Source organism: Eleginops maclovinus, chromosome 12, assembly GCF_036324505.1.
Source record: "Eleginops maclovinus isolate JMC-PN-2008 ecotype Puerto Natales chromosome 12, JC_Emac_rtc_rv5, whole genome shotgun sequence".
Taxonomy (NCBI): Eukaryota; Metazoa; Chordata; class Actinopteri; order Perciformes; family Eleginopidae; genus Eleginops; species Eleginops maclovinus.
This window is the reverse complement of record NC_086360.1, coordinates 625,617-648,690: the sequence shown is the minus strand read 5'-3', so window position 1 is coordinate 648,690 and position 23,074 is coordinate 625,617. Positions and strand designations below refer to the sequence as shown.

At 41.7% G+C, this 23,074-nt stretch overlaps 1 protein-coding gene across 2 annotated transcripts; it reads left to right on the top strand.

Moving 5' to 3' along the window:
- The first annotated feature begins 1,024 nt into the window (after positions 1-1,024).
- On the top strand, positions 1,025-22,528 carry niban2b (niban apoptosis regulator 2b). Of its 2 annotated transcripts, none has more exons than XM_063897360.1 (14): positions 1,025-1,294; positions 8,302-8,432; positions 9,370-9,498; positions 9,571-9,676; positions 11,281-11,442; positions 13,839-13,954; positions 15,397-15,501; positions 15,920-16,082; positions 16,694-16,881; positions 17,009-17,164; positions 19,483-19,596; positions 19,831-19,938; positions 20,422-20,533; positions 20,853-22,528. In XM_063897360.1, the coding sequence occupies exons 1-14, from the start codon at positions 1,240-1,242 to the stop codon at positions 21,680-21,682; spliced, it is 2,475 nt and encodes an 824-aa protein (XP_063753430.1). In that variant the 5' UTR covers positions 1,025-1,239; the 3' UTR covers positions 21,683-22,528. The 2 variants fall into 2 exon arrangements, with proteins under 2 accessions (XP_063753430.1, XP_063753431.1); XM_063897361.1 differs by having other exon boundaries at positions 1,026-1,294; positions 8,307-8,432.
- Positions 22,529-23,074: the final 546 nt, after the last annotated feature.

Below are 23,074 nucleotides of genomic sequence, written 5' to 3'. Positions count from 1 at the left end.
TAAATCTTATTAACATATATTGTTGAAGTTATCTTTTAACATTTAAACATTAATTAAATACGTATATTCTTGATATAGGAAGTAGCTACTTCCTAATATCAGAGCTTATAGAAGATATTTGTTACAGTTCCAGAAAAAGGGCCGTCATTAATAGCATTTGGTGCCATTTAGGGCCCCCAAGACATTATTGTATTGGCTAATGCTTATTTGTAAGAGTTTGGTTTTACATGTTTAGTCCCCCTCATAAAAAATAATGTTATATATTCACATTTCTAAATAATCACTCAGATGTTAGCACAAGTAGGCCAAACTTTCCATGTCCCAAGTCATGTTTGCTCGACTTCCATAACAGATATATAAAAAAATCAAACTAATTCCGTGTTATTTATTCATTTGTATTGTTTAAAGTTTAAAAAAACAATACAAATGAATTTAAAAAACGCCCAACAAGTCCACCCTGTTACTATTTTGCACAGCAACAGTAATTATTTGAACTAAAATCCTGAGCTCAACCAAAGTATTGTCTTCATTCTTTAACAAGCCATCATTAAGATTAAATAAAAATATCATGGAAAATGGCAATTTTTTATATTTACATTTGCATGGCTGCAATGTCACCGAATGAAAGTCCATGAGAGGGCAGCAGAGGAACAGCATACATCACTACAACACGCTTTCATTCTTCTGGGGTAAACATGTCATCCCAAACTTTTTGCACTTTTTTTTTTGCATTTGTTCTTTCAGAGCTGTGTTTTTAAATATGTTTGAAATATGCAGGCCGATTATTGCCAGAATGGTTTCAGGCTATTCTTCAGGGGTCCTCCCACAGATGTGTCTCTGCTGGCAGTGTAGGGAAGGCTTGAACACAGTGTTAAACCTTCAAGTTGAGAATCAGCAGTGCGTTAATATCCTAATAGTTCTAACAGACTTCAGACTGAGGGATTGAAGGGGAGAGTTTAATTCCCCCACATGACCTGAACGCAGCGCAACTGGGAAGGGGGGGTTTAAAGGAGGGTGTGTCCCTCCCCCACAGCTCCGTCAGTTTGTCCCTCAGCTAACTTCCATTACCTTCTGCTTCAGTCGTTACCGACCCTCTGACTGCAGGCTCCGGGCTCCGGTGATGTTGGACAGCTGGTGACAGCTCAGCTTCTCCAGGAGTCTTCGTTTTTCCGGCTCGGTTCCCTTCTTCAGACTCTACCCATACCAGGAGTCCATCTGTGGTTCTGAGTTTCCTCCAGCATGGGGGACGTGATTTCCAGTCACCTGGATGAGGGCAGGCGCGAGCTGATCTCAGGTGAGTCTGAGCGTGTTCTGGAGCTTTGGCTCTCTTGGTCGGGCGTTTTGAGATATGTGCGTTTCTGACATCCGAAATGTTCAACTGAAGCTAGGAGAAATGAAATGAGTGTAATCTGAGCAGGATGTTTGTGTGACTCTGGTTCTTTGTACTGTTATTTTCTATTTACCGACTAATTAATTTGAGTTTGTCTTGAAATGCATGTTGTAGCATCAGTTAACGTAAAGTATCGCGAGGAGTGGACAGCCCGGTAACGCTGGGTCATATCTGACTCATAGCAGGGCTGGGTGGGTTCATCTGAGTATCATAGGCTACTATACAAGCGGAGGTGGGAGAAGTACTCATGTCTTGTACTTGTTACAGTTCTTGTTGTAGTTCTTGTAGTAGTCATTGGTGCAGATTGGTCCATTTCAGAATAATATCTCTGATATGTTTTATAATTATTGATCATTAAAGTGTTCTCAGAGCTGGTAAAGGTGCAGCTAGTTTGAATGGCTTTGTATACTGCAGGGTATCTGCTGAATTTACTCCAGGTGAACTAAAGTCAGATTTAAGGGTTGATTATATTTCAAAGCATTAATCCAAATCTGAAAAGTAACTAAAGGTATTATTAAATGTAGGGAAGTACACCATTTACCTCTGAATTGAAGTGAGGTAGAAGTACAAAGGTGTGTGTGTGTGTGTGTGTGTGTGTGTGTGTGTGTGTGTGTGTGTGTGTGTGTGTGTGTGTGTGTGTGTGTGTGTGTGTGTGTGTGTGTGTGTGTGTGTGTGTGTGTGTGTGTGTGTGTGTGTGTGTGTGTGTCACACTCACAGTTTCACTCCTTTAGTCAATTCCTGTTAAGGAGGTAATAAAAATGAGTCAAAGACTTTTTGTGTACATCACTTATCAGACTTGAGGTAATGGTGTTGATAGATAGCTTCATCACTGAGTGCATTATGCCGGCTGGTGATTTATGAGCAGCTGCTGAATGGACCACACCTTGCTGTTAGAGAAGCCGCGTCTTGACCCTGATAAGAATAACTACTGGAGTCATATGTAACCAGTTAGCGGCGTGTTGGACTTCCCTCATAACCTCGAGTGTGAGGTCAGCGTGGGAGGGAGACATGGGGGTGTCTAGTGGGTGGAGATCACATGGCCAACCTCTCATTTCCTCTCTGGAAACTGGCATGAGAGCACATGTGTTGTACTGGTTACTCTCGTCAGGCGTATGCACGTACACAGTCTCATGGAAAGCAGATCTATTATTGCTTGACTATTTGCTGTTAGTTAAAAACCAATACACTCCAACAAATGCACATGAATGCAAAAAAACACTCTTTCTCTTATTTACTTATTTGAGTATTTTGATTTATGTATGTTTTTATTCTCTGTTAAATGCTGTGCACTGAAACGGTTTCTGTTTATTTCTACTACAGCAATCAGAGATGGTACCTACAATATCTGTATTAAATAAGTGTCTATTCCTATTGTCTTTTCAGATGCAAGAAACAAGACATAAACCAACAACAACAATATATATCGACATTATCTATCAGCCTCGGCCGTCCTGCTCTCTCGATGTTAACCCATTTAGTGGACACTACTTTACACTAATATTTATTTGGATTTTGACATTTGAAACAGAACACATTGATTTCTATTTGTATCTCCTTTTAATGGTCTTGTGACCCTTCTGAATTCAATTTGAGGGTCCTGACCCATGGATTAGCACACACAGCTCTGAGCAACTTATTGTTGTTGTAAAAAATAGTTTCCTAATTATGGGAATCATTGCCGAAGAGATATTAAAAAAATCTAGAATTACACCACAACAAAAAACATTATAAAAAACCCACAAAAAAACACATTTTCTCAAATTTTAAGTAAGGATCCCAAACTTCATATAATGCATAGAGTAGTGGGTGAGGGGCCAGGAAACAGGAAATCCCAATGTGGTGTGTTTTTTCTGCCACTGTTAAACCCTAACGTTCTGTAGGGAGTGTTAGGGGCCCAACAGACTGGCTCTGTATTCTGGAGAAGAGTGGCCCTCACCTTAAAACAAACCTCTCTGTGCAGAGCTGGGTGTGTGTTGAACAGGTTCAGATAGAGGAAGTACCTGTTGCTGGGACCCCACAGAACACATACTCTTCAGATTGAGATGGAGCAGGGCGGAAATGATGTCATGATGTAAACTTCAGCACCAGCCACAGAATGTTTCTGCTGGGGTTATTTCACAATGACTCCCAGACAAAGAGATCACTCGGAGACATAAACAAACCACTCCAGTTTAAATGAACTAATCCAGATTAAAACTATCACGTTCAGTCAGCCATTAAACAATCGTATCCTCTACCATAATCTGGCAACATTACGAGACAGATCTGAAAGGAGTTCTCCAGCAATAATGGGCCCCTTAGGAAAATTCTACACTGCCGTTACAACATTTCTAAGCCCATAAAACAATTTCACATTGCATTATTTAATTTGTTACTGTCGATAAATCTTCCCTCGTGTTGCAGAGGTTTTGTTCTGAATAGGGGAGGGTGTGGTGGTTCTGGAGAGGGCTGCCTTCATAAAACTCAGGCTGTTTGTTTTATTCAGTTTGGAAACAAGTAACAAGATGCAAACACTACATTAATATATTATCACCTTCTTAAGTTATTGCTAGTTTGTTTCTGTTGCTTTTGTACGCTATTATTCCTACATCCAGCAGACACAAGTACCATCTGTATTCATGAAGTCATGTCTCTGTCCACGTGGTGTCCCCTTATAGCTCTGTTATGTTCTTCCCACCCTCCTGTCTGTCAGGTTCAGTGGTGTACTAAAAACAGTGTTTACCATTGAATACTAAGATTACATTGTTTACAAGAGAACACAGCTCTTCAAACGTCTAGCCTCTGATGTTTCCTCTCTTTCAGTTAACTCTACTAGTTTAGTTGCCATCAACGTGAACCTGGAAATATTGAGTTCCCCAATGTTTTATGATAGAAATGTAAAATAGGGGTCCCCAGCTCATAGAAACTGCCGGATGCTGTCTTGAATATGTTGCACAATAGCATAGGTTGCGTTATTTAGCATTAATCGCATTACAGCTTATATGGATAGTAGATAAAAAATGGCGATTTGGAAAATGTTGTCCTTGGTTTGAGGGCCATGCAGATGCTGAATCCATTTCTGACATTTTCAGGATCCAAAATGGCAGTTTTAACCAGGAAGTGGCCATATTTGTACTCTCATTGTGCTGATTCTGACTTCCAAAGTAGTGTTGCTATAGGGTAAAATGAAAATGATTACCCCTTCAAAATCGACCCAAACTGCGGGGAAACGTTTGAAATAAAACAGCCCTCTAATTCGCCTCATAAACACGCTTAACTCCAGCTCAATGTGAACTCACTGGTTGCTCCAACACATCCTTTCACAAGCACAGCCGTCTTGCTTCAGCTCTGATGGGAACACAGTCTAAATTTATGAGTCAACCTATGGGGCTATTTCAGTGGAATGTTTTTGTTAAGGCACTGTGGAAAAAGAAGGAGGGGGCGGGGGTTCTCTTGTGAGTCTATTAAATAGCAGTCTGGTCTCAGCTAAGATCTCTATGATCAACACAGGCTCAAGCTGTCAACCTGCCATCAAAGAGGAGAGGATCTGAGTACTGCAGCTTTGATTAGAGGACATTAACACAGTGATGGGTGGCACATGGTGGCATCCTAAGAGCAGATAGATATCCAGCTGCAGAACAGAGTGAGTGACACACAGCAGCAGCTCACAGCGCCTCTGATATCTGCTTACCTCTAACACTTTCATCTACTTTATAAAGAGACCTTCTCTGGAATGTGACCCAGTATTACATAAAACTGTGATTGTGAGAGGTTGCTGGCCCAGATGCATCTTCTTTCCGTTACTGTTTCACTCATTAATGGGTTACATTTAAATTCTCAATGTCCTAGATAATTGAATCACACAATTGGTTAATGTTATTCAGTTTTAATATTCCACGGTTTCTGAAAAAGCGTGTTTTTTTCCCCCTGCAGTTGGTTCAGGGGATAGCTCTAAATACCTACTTAACAGTGATGTAAATTAAAAGAAGATTTACTCCTTGACTGTAGTAAGTAAATGTTTAAGGGAAATAATAATGGTAAGCATGATTATCCAGAAATGTACATTAAAAAAAAAGATATAAATTGATTTGGGTTTAATGGTGGGAAATAAGTGTTTGATCCCCTTTCAGAACATGCCTCAGTTCTTGGTGGAGAAAGCCTTGTTGGACAGCACAGAGGTCAGACGTTTCTTGTAGTTGGTCACCAGGTTTGCTCACATCTCAGGAGGGATTTGGGTCCTCTCCTCTCTGCAGATTCTCTCAAAATCCTTAAGGTTTGGAGGCTGATGCTTAGCAACTGGAAGCTTCAGCTCCCTCCACAGATTTTTTATGGGATGGCCTGTACATGGGCCTTCTTCAGCAGGGACCTTGCGGACGCTGCAGGATTTTAATCCATTATGGCGCAGTTACCAATAGTTTTGAGGTTGTAATCTGATTTATTGACTGTGAGATGCCTCCCATTGCATTTGTAGAGTCAGCAGTACGTCTTTTATCCATCTATTTAACGAGTTGACAGCGGGAGTACTTTCTTAAAGTGAGAGGACTTATTCAACCGGTCCTTTGGAGCCATAATTCTTGTTGGTTGCAAGGGGATCAAATACTTGTTTCCCCCAATTAAATGCAAATCAATGTATATCTTTTTAGTAAAGGAGATTTCTGGATTTTCTTTCTGATATTCTGTCTCTCACTGTTAAAATAAACCTACCATTAAAAGTATAAACCGCTCATTTCTTTGGAAGTGGGCAAACAAAATCGGCAGGGGATCAAATACTTATTTCCTTCTCTATAGATCTGTCAGCTGTGCAGGACTTTTGGACCTCCATCAGTAGCTGCTGAAGGCCACTCAGCCATCGGAGATGCCTCCCATTGCATTTGTAGAGTCAGCAGTATGTGTTGTTCTAAGTTGAGTTACATTAGGCAGTTTAACTTGTCAGATATGTTCTCAAACATTGTAGATGCTTCTGTGTATGTCTTGCAGAAAGTGTAATTATCTGTATTCTTTTTATTCATAAGGGAGTGATAATACTGTGAACAACAGTGTCCACAAAATCAATTATTGTGCAAAGGTTCAAGGGATTTATTATCATGTGCACAGTAGCTACAGTGTAGTTATGGCAATGAAAATCTTACGTCCCGAGCTCCAACAATGCAACATAATATAAATAAGACATTTTTTTTTAAAAATGCAAAAAGAAGGATGTGTTTTTCTGACTGTCACACAGGCTACGTCCGCTGATGCATATCCTGATCCCCATCAGTGAATGTGTTTCAGTCTGAATTGCCACTGTTAAAAATCAAAGTGCCGTTATGAACGTTTCTCTGGTGTTTGATGGGTGATGTTAGCACATCCGAAGCTATCTGACTATCTTGAATGCTTGTTGGTATGATATTGTGGCATAAGCTCTTTTCTACTGGTGTATTTTTCATTATGATCTTACTTGTGATAGTCTGACATGGCATCCTGTGTAGCCCATGTATTGATTCACCCTGATAGCTGCTAAAATATATAATATCGTCAGCCTTACTCTGGAAGTTAAGTGCACTCTGACAGGAATATTATACAATAGGACTTGGTGGATCTGGATCATAGATAATCATTTCATTGGGATTAGCTATAGGCCTACTTGCATTTACCAGAATAACTATGGGCAGAAGGCATTGAATAGTGAATTGGAGAATTCAAAAGGACTTAGGAAAAAGACTGTGGTGCTTTGAGAATCCGACTGCACTTACACTATCCACCGTATTTATGATGAAGGACATTATTAATGTGCGTCTGCTGTGGGGAACTACAGCTTCTATAAAGCGGACTACTGAAAGCGCATCTACTCTGCACCGTGCTCTCTGATGGTGCTGTTTTATGCTTTATGAACGAGGACAACAGAGAGCCGCATGATCTTCATTACAAAGGCTGGAAGTGAAATAAAAAAGGAAAGTGAGTTATGCTCATCCCCCTCACCCTCCGGTCCACACGTATTATTCCACATGAATCCCGATGCCAATACGTATGATTATATGAAAATATTTAAAATAAATACAAATGTGTTTATTATAAACTAGTTATGCCTTAACCTATCACTTTGTATATCACAATTCAAACATGTTTTGAAACGTTTAAGAAACCCCACACAGCTCAGTTTATTTGATCATTTCAGAAATAAGTAACGTTCATATTTCTCCTCCTGATTAATATAGAGCTGAACGTTCAAAACAAGGCACTTTAGCAAGTAACGGTATAAGTTTTAAATTGCTTAATAAGCATAACCATACTTTCACGAAACGCATTTCTCCGTCACGATCGGTTGTTTCCGTGAACGGCCGAATGTTGTGTCACGGTAAATGTTGTGGCCGCAAGGCATTGTGGGACAGCATTTTCTCCTTTTCTAAAGGAAGGTCCAGTGTTTCCTAAGCTAAAGGAACCTTCCTAAAATATTCTGACTTTTTCACTGCAACCCAGGTCTCAGATGTGTACAGAACATGTCTCTGATTGGCTGAAACAGATCATTTTGTCATAAATGACATGAAGAGGTGGATTTTGCATAAACAGGTGACGTTTTAAAACAATTCCAAATAATTATCACACAAGTATAAAGATGAAAGAGCTGCCTCTCAGACCTATGAACTGCTATTTGACCTACACTGAGTGTTTGTTCTTTTCAAAAAAAATGTATGAGCTTTGTTGATCTTATAACATCGATGATAAACTCTTTTATGATAAGTGTTGACAAAGTCTACCATTTAGCCATGTAAGCAGACCCTGAAACTGTAATGCTCATTATTTGACACACAATGTCAAACCAATGGGCTTTACTTGAATGCAAACACGTCCACAATTATTGTGTTGGTTGATACTCTAAATGTCGAATATTTCTCGAACATTGTCAGTACTGTGGTTATGGAGTGTGTGTGTGTGTGTGTGTCTGTGTGTTTCAGCTCAGACCAGGGAGGTGATGGGGGAGTTTGGCCGTCTGTATGAGCAGCAGTATGCCGTTGCTCTCTTCAACAAAGTTCGCTTTGACATAGAAGGAGGAGCTGGTCCTCAGCCTCAGCTGCTACACCGCAAGGTAAGACCTCTTCCACATGACCTCTACACACTGCACCTGCTGGCTACAGGACCTGCCAGCATTTTATCAAAGTCTTTTCAAATAAATGACTTGTGACAGTAGTTATTATTTGTGTATTCCCTAACTTTTCATCCAATGCACATCAACAGCTTTACAAGTTGATGTGTAAGTCGTTCTGCCAGTGTCGTTCACATTAGTGCCAGCCCAGCACGCTGCCAGACCATCAGACCATCACTTCTACCTTTAACCAGCCCAGAGAGAAACACACTTTATATACACTACTTGCTGTTTTGGAGGTCCAGGTGAACTAGTGGACGCCCTCACTGTAAGTGTAGTGATGCCAGTGATGCCTGCGGAGTGGATAACGCTCTAATTATATTCTTGGCAATAGACACTTTTTTCAAGGGACATTGCATGTAGGTTTTTTTTGCGTTAAAGTCACGTAACAACATTTTAGTTGAACTGAAAATACATGTGGCAATAAAGGTAAATACAGCAGCTGTCACATGTGTGCTGTGTTCTGCAGAGGCTGGAGAACCTCCCATCTTGATCCTTATTTTATTTATTTGTAGGGCTTTTTTTCCATTCTCAGACAGAATGCTTGTAAATATCTTTGTCTGCTTTTTACAGTCTGGAGACTGATTAGGTCCTTGTTTACAAGTGTAGTGAGAAATGCAGTCAGCTTTCTTGAGGAAAACCCTCTTAGTCTAGTCTCTGGGGATCAAGAAACCACCAATAATAGACTCATTTTAGATATGTATTTTTATAAAATATAAACACCGTCTTTTTCCTGCTTCTATGGCAATAAAAAAGCTCCTAATGCCTCCTGCCCGTGCAGTTTACCGTCATAAAATGTTTTTGCTTCTATAAAATAAGATGTACCTTTTATCAATCCCTGTGGGGAAATTCTGGAGTTAAAGTTTGTTGTCTTCCACAGATTGCTTTGGAGAACCAATCCATTTTCTCTGGCTCGCTTTTTCACTATCTGGAGGAGAACAAGAAATGGAGGAACCGCTTCGTCTTTGTTCCAGACTCCTACAACCTCAACTATTACGACAGCAAAGCAGTGAGTCACTCAAATTTGGTTTACATTATTCTGCTTTTACTCACTTTCTAATATGTGAACTCGTCTGCCCAGGCCCATAACAGACACCTCCATCCTAAAGGAACCATCAACTGTGCCGGTTACAAAGTGCTGACCTCCATGGAGCAGTACCTGGATCTGTTCAGCAGCAGCCTGCCTGGTGAGAGGAGGATGAGGGGAGGGGGGATCATGATATGATATTTATTAAGTCGTTTTCTATTTCAGGTTAGAATAAACCAACTGTTTTTGAATGGATTTCAGAACACAGGACTTTCTCTGACACATTACGACCTGTCACTGCTTCAAATATGCTTGTGTTTGTATATGCATTTGTCAGCTGTTATTTCTTCATAATTTAGGATTGATGATACGAGGGCTACCAACAGTCAAAAAAGTGACAGCCTTCATAATTCCTTTTCATTAACATTGTTTGTTAACATAATGAGGTCAAATAAATATGTGAAAGGAAAATGAAAAAATACAAACCTCTCTTCTACTGGTGGTCCGTTAACACTCCCTGCTCATTTCACTCTGTTAGGAAATCTCCTCAGCAGAAAGGAGCGTTGGACCACAGCCTAGGTTTTCGTGCTGACTCGGTGTCATACTTCTTGCAGCAACATTTGTCAAGATTGATCACATAGAAAAAAAATAAGATGGCAGCAGCACCTTGATGATGTCATATTCATCCCTGACTGATATTCCATTCAAACATTACAATGTTGTATATTCCTTGTTTTTTTTTAGATTTGTTCAGTATATGCTGACTGTTCTGTGTGTGTATGCCAGCGGGCCCTCCAGTGAGGTCCTCTGTCAGTGTGTCATGTATTTAATCCTCCAAACATGAGACTGGCTGTGTTTGAACCTGCCAGAGCTGCTCACTCCCTCAAACTGCCTTCTTTATTTTAAGTCTAAACAGTTTGACTCCAGCTTGATCTCATTTTTTGCCGTGATGAAAATTTCACTGAATCTGTGTTTTTCAATTTATATTAGTGTTTGTGATACAAACGTTGTTTTCCTCTCACGACCTTATTTTCACAGAACCTCGCACCTCCTACATTAGAGAAACATACAGGTGAAACCAATAAGCTTCTAACTGTTATTGTCCATCGAAGTTAATGAATACTTAAGGCCAACATATCACTTACTCAATGAAAGGGAAATGTTCTCTCGAGGCTAAACTTTTAATTTGCTCAAAAGAGTGCTTCGTTATGTGTAATCTACTCTAAGGGCCTCTGTGCTTAGTTTCATATCAAACCTGGAGGCGAGGGCCTCAAAATCTATATTTAGATTAATTGCCCTCATCATCGTTGCTCTTTCATTGGTGAGGGTTCATTTGTGCTTGGTACAACTCAAATACATAGAGGTGAAAGAGAGAACAATGCAGATTGTTGTAACTTGGTCATTATTCCACTACACAACACCGATAAAAGATCTTAGCAGGGGCCGAGTCTTCAGAAAAGCCTGCACATTCTTGCGTATCTTTAAAGTCTCACAGAAATAAACCTAGAATACAACAGCATGACAGGCGTCGCTTAGTTTGTTTTAAAGGAACTTTTGTTTTATCTGCCATTTCAAATCATGTTCCGGGTGTATGATCAGCGCTTGACAGAAAGCGCAGTCGTTACAAAAGGGTGGAAAAGACCCCCGGCCTTCATAACAATGAGAGTAATGTCTCATGGAGCACAGCAGTGGTCTCTGTAACTATAATATGCAGACAGTTCCAACCTGTTGCTGGGTGAGATTATGTCGCATACATGTCTGCAGGTATGAAAGCCAAGGTGGGAAGCTCCCCCTTCCTGAAGTGTGCCACCCAGTTCCCTCTGATCCTCTGGCACCCGTACGCCCGCCACCATTACTTCTGTGTGGAGACGGAGCAGCAGAAGTGGCACGCTGTTCTCCAGGACTGCATCAGACACGCAAATGATGGTGAGTCAACACACAGTCCTGCAGACACAGGTTTATGAATATGTTTGGGAAACAATAACGTGATTCCCTTTTAACAACAGCTATATGACAGGAAGGAATTGGATAATGTTGTTGTTTTTGTATCTTTACAAATGCTCCAAATGAGTCTACATCTTGGTTCTGCATGGTTGGAAGGATAAATGTAAACTGATCTCTGGGATCTGATCTGTGGCTTGCAGGGCTCCTTCACCAGGACCTTTTTAGCTGACACATTTGTTGTTATTATCCTTTTGTTTTCTGTGCTCCCATGGCCTCCGGCAGATGCCATATTTTTTAGTTTGGTTTGGACTGATAGTAAAATCCATCTAAAGATTTCCCCTTTTAAAAATATAGCAAACCAATGTTTTTACTAAAGGAAATACTGAATATTGTAATGTAAACTGAGCTGATTTCCCCTTCATTTCTTCTTTAACTGAGCATTGAGACTATTTGTTTGATTGGATGTTAATCTTGGTTTTCACATCAGCCAAATCTAAAAATAAGTTTATCAGTATATTAACAGTCACGTGACACTAGTTAAGAAAACCATTTGTGTACCACACACAAGTTAAACACATAAGTGGGTTGTTAGCTAGACAGAAGTAACTTGTTTATCCAATCATCCTAAGAAACCAGACCATGCTTTGGAACATGAACATGTGTTTGTTCAGGGTGTGTTACTACACACACCTCCCCTCTGCTCACTAAAACGGAGCGCCATCACAGTCCCTCTTCAAACCAGTTTAGTGCTCTGGCCACTTGGAAAGGAGACTGACACTATGATGTGATACAAAACTGTGTAGTTTATGCAAAATGTAATAATGTAGTGCGATGTGTCAGAGCTGCTATGATGCAGCACTCAGTGATACTGTGCAGTGTTAAACTGGCATTGAGAGATGTGTAGTGCCAGAGGCCGTCATTGGTTCTCTCTTCAGTGTGTTCTGCTCCGCTCTGTCAGGTGTTTCTCTTTAAAGCATCTTAAAAGCTATCATGCTGTGATCTGCAAAGTATTGTATTGTATTGAGTGAGTTCTGTTTGCTAAAGGCCTTGCCGTGTAATTAACTAATAATATATGTGTTTTATATAGCCTCATATCCAGAATGTCCCTCAGTAGCTTTTATAACCTGTACAACAATGGGTTGTGCGATGGCTGACTCAACAAACAACCAGCACATGGGCGGGGGAGCGGGACACAGCTGAATGACTTCATATGTTCTCTGTGAGACCAGACTTTAACTGCTCTGTCAAATATGGTGTGGGTCAACCAACCTCACACCAGGTCCACTAGTCCCTCCACACAGAGGCTTCTGTCAGGACACTGGGGTTCTGTGGGGCCCAGTTCACCTGGGGAGTTGTTGGCCCTATATTGAGTCCTGATAACCATCTTCTATCCTGACATTTTTAAGGTGCACAAATGAATTTGGAGACTGCAGTATTGAAACATTACCCAACTAAGGACACTTGGACAACACAGACCTTCAATGGCTCCTGGGGGGCTGTTCTCCTTGTATGTGTATATGCTGTATGTGTTCTCCTTTGTTATGGACTGCATATAATAATAGTTAGATGTAATCCTGGTTTGTTTGAAAGTTCCTCAAACCGTTTAAGGCTACCTCTAAATAATGTAAATAATTTTGAGAAGGTCATCACAATTCCTGTCTCTGCATCTACTAGGAAATCTGCCCCCCCATCCCACCCCGGCACAGACTTCCTGACTTTGTCATAGTCTGGAGTTCTCCCACACTGTCCAATAAGGCTGAACACAATTTCAGCTTTAGCTTATATTATTTCCCAAAGCACTCATTGATGACATGTTTTTTCCTGACGTGTATTCTTCAGTGGTTGCCACACAACCTGGAGGATCAAAGTTAAAGTTGAACCGCCTTTGTATCATAGAAGCAACTGAAATACTGAATTCTTATAGCTGAAAAATGTGTTATCAATAATATAAGAGGCCCCATTCTGCTTTCCTGTAGTGTGTTCTATAGGTTTTAGTGCATGTACATTGTCTGCAAAGACTAAAATCCCTGTGAGCCCCTAAGAACAGAGTTTCTGACAGATGGTGAAAAGAGGTGCTGCAGCACGGGCAGTGTGAGAAAAATAAAGAGCTTTCTGAACATTAAAGCATGGACACATGTCCCAGTAGAGACACTAATATGAAACTGAAAATGGGTCCGTTAACAAAAAGCTCCGTTTTATCCCAAGTTAACCTAACAGTGTGAACACAAGAAACTGAAGCAGCTTTGTGGAAGTTCAAATCATTTATCATTGACGTTCATATACAGTACTTTTTTTTTAATTAAGCAAGAAACTTTCTTCCACATGTCCAAATAGATTGTGTGCTGAAATGCTAACAGCTACTCGTATTCCCATGGCAGGTTTGACCGAGGACAACAAAGTGCAAACTCCAGCCTTCACTGATGCAGTACGACTCTATCGCCAAGCTCAAGGGCACTATGGCACTTGGGAGATGATGTGTGGTGTGCCTTCACAGGTAAGCATGGCAGTACATCCTTTACACTGTCCTCGGTCCTCTGTCTCTGGCTCCGCCCTTTCCTCTTTAAGTTGGAATGACTTAATCCAGTTCATACATATACCAGGCCTGGTTCCTCTGTAGTGGGTGATTTAAAAAAAATCTGACTTGCAACACGTTGCATGTAAAAAAAATCTTCCATTTATCCTGCCTGGTTTCAGAATCGTTATGTGGATTACTGCCATGTAGGTTTTTATTTTTATTTAAATAAATAAAAGTGTACTGTTCAACATCTTACTTTTTAAATATTTGTCCCGCTAACTGGACTTCCTGTTTTCAAGAGCAGCTGGTGCTTTGTGAGCCCTAAAAGGTCATCAGGCCTCCTTCCTCCTCCTCTTGCACATCACGTGATCATGTGACATGATTTATTACATTACATGTCACTTGTTAGACGCTTTTATCCAAAGCGACTTGTAGGGTTATAGACGTAAGAAGATGTTTAACTTTAATGCCTGATGTATGATATTGGTTTATTTTTACCAGCAAATGATTATTTCTACTGTCTACTTTGACATCAGTGATGTTGATCTGAAAGATGTCAGGTTCAACCAGACACACACATCCTAAGAAGTTCCATTTCTTTGTCACAGAGACACAAAAATAAAGAGACAATCTAAAACATGAGCATGTTGGCCTTCAAAAGAACCTGATGCATCAGAACTGGTCTTAAATATCTGGACTCTGTTATGCATCCAGAAGTTGGAAATCAAGGTAGGATTGTTGAGGAGTCTGAAAGAAGTGAGCTCCCCAGACTTCTGGAGCCTGCTGATCCTCTCTGCTCACAGCAAGCAGATTAAGACTTAATTAGCCAGTGGGAGGATAACACACTTTTTGAAGTTGCATTGTGGGTAATGTAGGCCCATTGTTTGACAATGAAACACAATGCATGGAATATCAAAACAACATTAACAACCCTCCATGACAGCACAGACCCTAGTATAACATGAACATCACAAAAACATAAGGAACATCAGCAAGTTTATGAGCTGCCCAATTCTGACAAACGACATGTGATCAGAGCTGGCTGTCGGGATAGGAAATGCCTCCTTTAGTCCAAGCTATACCTGCGTCCTGATGGGGGAAGTGCAGATTTAGGAGAGAGAGGCTGCAGTGGATCTGCTGAACTCATTTAGTTGTGGCAGCATTTGCCCATCCTTTGTAAAACGTATTCCACGCATTTAGTTAGTTTGAAACATTTTGTCCTTTAAACACAACAAATCAGAGTTGTTTAAAGCTAAATCTCAATGCTCAGAGAAGCATTGTCTCTGAGATCATAGGATAGCATAACTTCAATGACCCATGGCCCTCCAGCTGAGTCTGAGTAAAGCATGTTATCCATTCCAACGAGTGTATGTGCTGAGTGAGGTGACTATGATTGTGTCACTGAGTTGTGTGACTTGTAGATCCTGGCTAACCTGGTGATGGAGGGCCTCCTCCCTGAGCTGAGGGAGCTCATCTCCCCCCGCCTTAAAGGCAAACTACACGAGAGGCAGAGAAACTGGATGCTGGTGAGAAACTACTACATCCACATTGTGTGGCGAGCAGAATACAATGATATTAATGTTGAATCCAATCCCTTTTGCACCTGACTCTCCTATCTCACTAGTGTTATGGTTAACTTGACAGGGTAGGAAAGGATCAAAGACAGCATTAGTCATGTATCATCAAAGTTTAGCTTGATATTATTTAATACAAAATGTGTAAAGTTGTATAAGTTGCTGAGATTTTAAGCAAATGATTGCTTGGTCTTAGGAAAACATCATGGGTCTTACTCACAAGGGATGGAAACAGCCACTCTATGCCTGTAAGATCATGTCCAGCTCATTTCAGCCAATCAGTGCAGGAGAGTACATGTGGTTCACTTAAAGTGAGCGCCTGAAGGACCAGGAGGTTCTGCTCCCCAACATGTGATTCCTGTCTGTGCAGATCAGTGATGCAGCGTACAGCCTGGTGCAGGGGCAGTGCCAGGCCCAGTATCAGGCGCTGCTGCAGAAGTGTGAGGTGGCCTGCCCCTCTCTGGAGGCGTCCATACGCTGCGACATGGACCAGATCATCTCCTCCAAGGAGCACGTCACCAACAAGATCAGAGGTTTTTTCTCTTCATTTCCCTGTTTTTATGCATTTTAAGATGACTAATTAATGAAATGTATGTGGTCTTAGGTGCGCCCCTAGAGTGACTACAGTTGAATTCTGAACTCTGATTGGCTGCTGTTATGTAGACAGAACTGCTGTTACTGCTCAGCGTTTGATTGCCACATTGCTTGCATGTCCTAGATTAACTAGAGTTTTCTCCTGATTTAAACAATTAGACAATATCCTTCCCTGATACATTTTATATATGCATGCAATGCATTAAACTAAATTATTTTATCTGCCTTTTTCCACATTACTACAGAAGTAATGTGGCTCCTACATGTATGAGCTTTATTGCTTACTCATGCAACTGTTCATGACATTACTATATGGGCCCTTACTTTTTTGAAATGTGACTTAGTCCTGCTTTAACCATTCGACCCACCGGCGTGTTCATGTTTTTTGCTCAAAAGTCAACACAACGATCCCATTAAGCCCAGCCAGTAAGTGACAAACAGAAATAATCTGTGGACTTTCAAATGTCCGACTGACGCTGTGTGGGGCTCAGAGCATTTCAAGATAATAATATAAAGAAACACCGCCACCCCCCCCCCCCCCCCCCCCCAGAGGTGGTCCTCCCAAAGGCGGACAAGTTGCTGAAGGTGAGCATCCAGCCCTACATCAGCTCCATCCTGGATGCCCTGATGGAGCCCACCAGCCGAGGGTTCTCTGAGGTTCGGGATGTGTTCTTCAGAGAGCTGGTGGACATGAGCAAGCACACTCTGAATAATGGCACCAAGGAGGCTGTGGCACAGGTGAGAGAGAGAGAGAGATAAAAACTATTTATGTCCAATATGGTTTGTGAAACAGCTGAGTAATAAATACAAATATAAACTATTAAAAATAATACTCTGCCCCCCCTCCCCCCTTTCTCTCCTTAAGCACATGGAGAAGATCTCCATGCTGGCTTTCCACCCGGTGAAGATGCAGAGCTGCTATGAGAAGGTGGAGCCGCTGAGTCTGGAGGGTCTGCAGCAGAGGTTCGACGTGTCCAGCCCGTCGGTTTTTGTCCAGAGAGCCCAGATCCTCATGAGAGAGGTGACACCCTGACTCTGTTACCCATGTTGCCTTGCTTCCATCACTGGGTTTGGTCATGGATGGCACTAGAACATGTGTTTTCTTTTTTGGCAAAAGAAGTTTAACCAGACCCTTATTTATTTTTTCTACCATTTTTGATATTCAAAAATCATGAATCCTTCATTGACCCCACAGCAGGGAAATGTGTATACATCACGTATAAATATTATGACAGTGTTTGGATCAGTTACAGTTTGAGGAGACAACAGTTGGCATTTTTGTAATTGAAAAGTTTTTGTCAGCCTTCAGTGGGAAATATGCCCTCGTTATCCCCTGGTTGTAAGTATCAGACGAACCGTTTAACATTTCAACTAGAGTCTTTTTATAATTCAGGTGATCCAACCCTTTCAAACTAGTGTTACAGAGTGTGTCAGTCAGATAAATGCCTACAGTTTCCTTTTGTTTGTAGTGAAGATACGAATAGGATGAAATAGGAAAAAGATCACGTGATTCCTCAAAGTACTGCACTTCTCTTCAAGAACTCTGAAAAGGCTGTGTGTGTGTGTGTGTGTGTGTGTGTGTGTGTGTGTGTGTGTGTGTGTGTGTGTGTGTGTGTGTGTGTGTGTGTGTGTGTGTGTGTGTGTGTGTGTGTGTGTGTGTGTGTGTGTGTGTGTGTGTGTGTGTGTGTGTGTGTGTGTGTGTGTGTGTGTGTGTGTGTGTGTGTGTGTGTGTGTGTGTGTGTGTGTGTGTGTGTGTGTGTGTGTGTGTGTGTGTGTGTGTGTGTGTGTGTGTGTGTGTGTGTGTCCTTCAGTCTCTGAGCCTTTGCACAGAACAGGCTCTGAAACGGGCCTCAGTCGCAAGGATCCAGAGGCATCCCAACCCCATGGAGAAATCACTTATCAGGACCTCCACAGTGAGGCCCTGGGCCATTTGGGGGGGGGGGGACTACACTCCCTCAAGGTCATTCATAGTTCAAGTGTTTTTAAAAGCTGCAGTCAACCTTTAAGTTAGCCCCCCAACCCATGCCCCCCCCCCCCCCCCCCCCCCCCCCCCAGTGGGCATTCCCTTGCTAACAGACATTCTACCCACTGTGTGAGGTCATGTTTCGGGGCTGCTTTGTGTCTCTCCAGTCTGTCAGTGTGTGTAACATGCAGTGATTACATTCTAAAAGCTGAACAGCTTGCAGTGTGACATATTTGGTTCCAGTCAGTTTACAGAGGACGTTTCACTGAAGCGTTCGTCAGCTCCATGATTATGCGACAGGACAGAGATCAGCTGATCTAGGTGCTGTGTGCTATTATATCCGAACCTTCATATGAATAAACATTTCAGCAGATGTTCCTGCATCAGTTGGAGCAACAAATTAAGCGTGCTAGCGTGCTAACGTGATTCCGTTTTTTTGCAGTTCATCTGTGAAGCTGCACTTTCGCTTCGGCATTTTGTGTGCAATGCTGCTCCGCTGTCTGCTCCCTCTGTGTGCGTGCGTGCGTAGCAGAGCCGCCCACAAGGCAGCCTCTCGGTAATTACGTCACGCAACAAAGTGCCGTAGCATTCTGTGCAAAGCGCCAGTCAATTTAAGTACACGCCTAATGGTCCCATGAAAAACAGTGAAAACCGGACGTTTTCATGAATGTATAAAACCTCCTTGGACGCTCCGGACAGGACGTAAAAAGAGGACATGTCCGGGCAAAAGAGGACGTTTGGTCACCCTAGGTTATACAGCAACGACAAGTAGAAACGTGTGTCTGAATGCATGTGGGACTTCTGCATCACTATGGCAACACTGAGGATACAATATAGAATTCAGAGCATAGTAATTGCTACCTTTCCCCACTAGGTGTCTTTTTGACCTACATAAACAACTGGGCAACACACCAACCGTGTATTAAGCTTATCAAATCTATATATCTGGGACTCTGATCTTAGTTTTACTAGCCATTCAACAAGGTGTCAATTAAATTAGTTTTCTTCATGGGGACTACAGTACACGGACACCAGCTTCTTCTGAACATATATATATATATATATATATATATGTGTGTGTGTGTGTGTGTGTGTGTGTATATATATATATATATATATATATGTGTGTGTGTGTGTGTATATATTTGTGTATATATATATATGTGTGTGTATATATATATATATGTGTGTGTGTGTGTGTGTGTGTATATATATATATATGTATATACTCATTCTTCAGCAGCAGCTGGTGTCCCCAACTCTTATCTTACAGCAGCGACATTTGTTTGAATTTCTCAAACATACTGATTTATTTAATAAGTCCTTTTAATGTAATGCTTTGGTGTCTGTCTCTCTCTGTCTCTGTGTGTCCACAGCAAATGGACGATGCAGTGTATACATTTGAGCAGATCCTCCACCACAGTCTGGAGTCTCAGGGTACAGAAGGGCTCTGTAAGACCATCCAGCGCTGCCAGGACAGAGTCATTAAGGTTAACACACACACTAACAAGTTTACTGATGTTTTCAGGTGGGGGTGTATGAGTATTTATTCAGAGTCGATGTGTTACACAGGCTGCAGTCCATTTATGAGGATTCGATCATCTCTCTTGGTGATCCCATTTTAGTTTTGGAAATAAGCAGTTCACTCGTACAATATTTCATCTTGAAAAACTCCTTGGGTGTTAATAGTGCTTTTGTGTTTTATTCAAATATTTTGGGTTCAGAAATTTGACTATGACAGCAGCACAGTGAGGAAGCGTTTCTTCCGCGAGGCTCTTCTCCAGATCTTCATCCCCTACATGCTGAAGCAGCTCGGCCCGGCCTGTGCCTCGGTGAGCCCCCGAAACCTGCAGGACTGATGAGTACTTGTGATGTACTCATTAATCCTTAATGTGTACCTTTTTTATTCATTAATATATATGCCTTCCCTTAGTTGAAGTAGTTTGGTATATTGAAGTGTATTTTATTACTTTAAATTGTATATTTAGTATCGTACAGATACTCTGCCTGCTGCTGCTCTTACACACTTAATTCCAAATTTGGGATCTATACAGTTTATCTATCTCTCTATATACAGCTCTGAAGAAAAATGAAGAGAACACTTCAGTATTATCAGTTTGTCTGGTTTTACTGTGTTGGAATTCAACAGACACTGGAATAGCAGCCATACATGTATAGATAAAGATTTAAGAAACATGTGGAGTGGCCTCTTCATTTTTTCCGGAGCTGTATCTTTAAAAGTCATGGGGTAAAGGAGGATGCTCTATATGTAGCGTAATATTTGAAAAGGTTTTGACTCTTGTTGTAAACACCAGGAGCTGCCACGTTTCCGGGAGCTGATCTTCGAGGACTTCTCTCGTTTCATTCTCGTGGAGAACATCTTTGAAGAGGTGGTGCTGCATTCGGTCATGAAGAACATCATGATGGGTCAGTGTTCTCCTCGTCATTCTTCCTGTCTGATGAGTTCTTCAAAGGGTTGGCCTACAGTCTCTTTCAGTTTGTCGAGCAGTTTTGACTCGTTAGGTGGATAAACGCTTGAACCATGTACTATTGCAATACTGTAGAACGCTCCAAATCTCAGATGTGAAAACAAAAGAGGAGTTGTATCCTCGCCCCAAGAGACCTGAGGTGGGGGATTGCAGGCTTATTCAATGTGGTGTTTTCAGGAAAGCAGTATTTGTGTGTGTATATTTATGAGACTACCAATGATCACACTGACACACGTGTTGACCTCTTGTGTCTACAGCTGTGAAGGAGGCGGCGGTCCAGAGGAGACACAATCTGTACAGGGACAGCATCGTCCTCAGCAACAGCGACCCCAGCCTGCATCTGCTCGGAGAAAACCCCTCCATTGACTGGGCCGAGGAGTACGGAGGAGCCCAGGAGGAGGCGCAGCTAGCAGGCGAGGACACTGAGGAGGAGGAGGAGGGGGGGGAGTCTCAGAGGAGGAGGAGGATGAAGCAGGTTGTCTCCATGATCCAGGTGGAAGGCTCCCCAGTGCTGCCAAGTGAGTCCTGCATGGATGTGCCCAGTGTCGACGACATCCCTGAGGAGAAAGAGAAGGATAAGGATGGGGAGGAGGACTCGGATAAGAGCGACCAGGATAAATCTGCAATTCCCAGCGCTCCACAGAACCCTTCAGACTCGCCCAATGTCACGAAGGAAGAGGGAGCTAAACCAGAGGAGAGGGGCAGAGAGGAAGTCTCACTGAAGCTCCAGTCAGCTGCAGAGGAGAACAGCCGACCCATGGTGGAGGTACAACTGCCTTGCAGCCAGGAAGAGGCTTCAAAGGAGGCATCAGAGGAGGCTTCAAAGGAGGCCTTGGAGGAGGCGCCAGAGGAGGCGTTGCCACCGCCACCACCGCCTGAAGAAATCCTTCCTGGAGCCATGGAAATGGATCCAGAGGTCCCTGAGCCAACCAACCTCCCCTTGCCTCCACACGACGACAGTGGCTTCCAGTCTCCCACCTGTGAGGAGGCAGAGGGTGAGGAGGGTGATGTGGCCCCTCTCCTAGAGGAGCACCCTGAGGGGGAAGTGATGAGTGTTCCCGCAGAAACAGAGCCCTGTGATGAATGATCTCCATTTGAACTGGATTCTGCTTTGTTCTGTTTTTTATCTTTACTTGACAAATATAAAATGATACATCTGGTGGTTTTATCAGTTTCAGTTCCAGGCACGGTAATCACAGATCTGCAGATCACTCTCACCAAGTAGGGCTCCATCTCTAATGGTCATATTATTAAACACTCTTCCTGAATAATTTTCACAACTTTCCACCTGACAGAAAGTCCTCAGCAGACTCTGAGCTTTCATTCAACATAAATTCCACACTTTACTTTCTCTTCACCGGGTATGAATGTGAGCACAGTGGACGACTGGGGGTCCGTTAAGGTGTGCTTGGTGGGTGACAGGCTGCAGGAGCACCCCAGTTTAGCGGCCTTTGGTGAATTATGTTAATGGTTATAGCTCTTGAGTTAATCTCGTAGTACTGTGATGCCTTCGATAACCTTCAGCAAATTGATTGTTTTATTTGTTGTTGTAAATACCGTTATTGGAAAATCACCTATTGCTTAAAAGAAAATCCTCTTCTCGAATGTGGAACATGAATTCTTTAATTGTGTCAAAGTACTTGCTGGCATCTAAAGACTTGACCATTTCTTTTGTGTTGGTGGAAAAAAACACAAAAGAAATATGTACCTTTTGTATATTATGTATAAATATTATGGACCAGGGAACTACCAAGTTTTCATTTTACATAATTTTATATGATTTAGTAAGTGCCTCATCAGATCTCTCCATCGCCCATTTATTTATTGTTTTGTATCCCCTCTTTGACCAATGTACTTTTAAATTTTTTTACTCTTGTGTGATTCAAATGACTTTTAATGATGATAATAATAAATCATTATCAATTTATTATAAGCAGTAGTCATAGTTTTGTTTTATTTACATCTATTTATTTTTCAACAATGGCATTATAATAGGTCACATACAAAGAGGGAGGGAGGTATGTATGTTTGTAACTAACTAACTAACTCAGACAAACATTCTTGCCCACTCAAAGAGAACCAGGGCTTTAATATGTCATGTTAATTTGATTAATTAAATTGTGTGGCTGGTATTTTTGGATAATGTCTGAATCAAGAATTAAAAAGCACTGTAACAACATACAGAGGAAAGGGTACACTGCTTGTATCCTACATGAAATTTGTCACATATTATTATGATATAGATCTAGAAAACGGACAACAAAAACACCACCCTCCAGCAGAGCTGTGGTGACATCCCACAGCGTTATGAACCGTGGTGTTCAATGCTCCTGCCACTGACTGTGGGAGTCTGAATGTAAACAGATCTGAATTGCGGGGACAAGACCTGCACGTTTAGATTTGGACAACTCTATATTTGTATGCAAAACAATTAAATGTCACGTCATACTGTTAGGCTGAAACTAGACCTGCATAGACT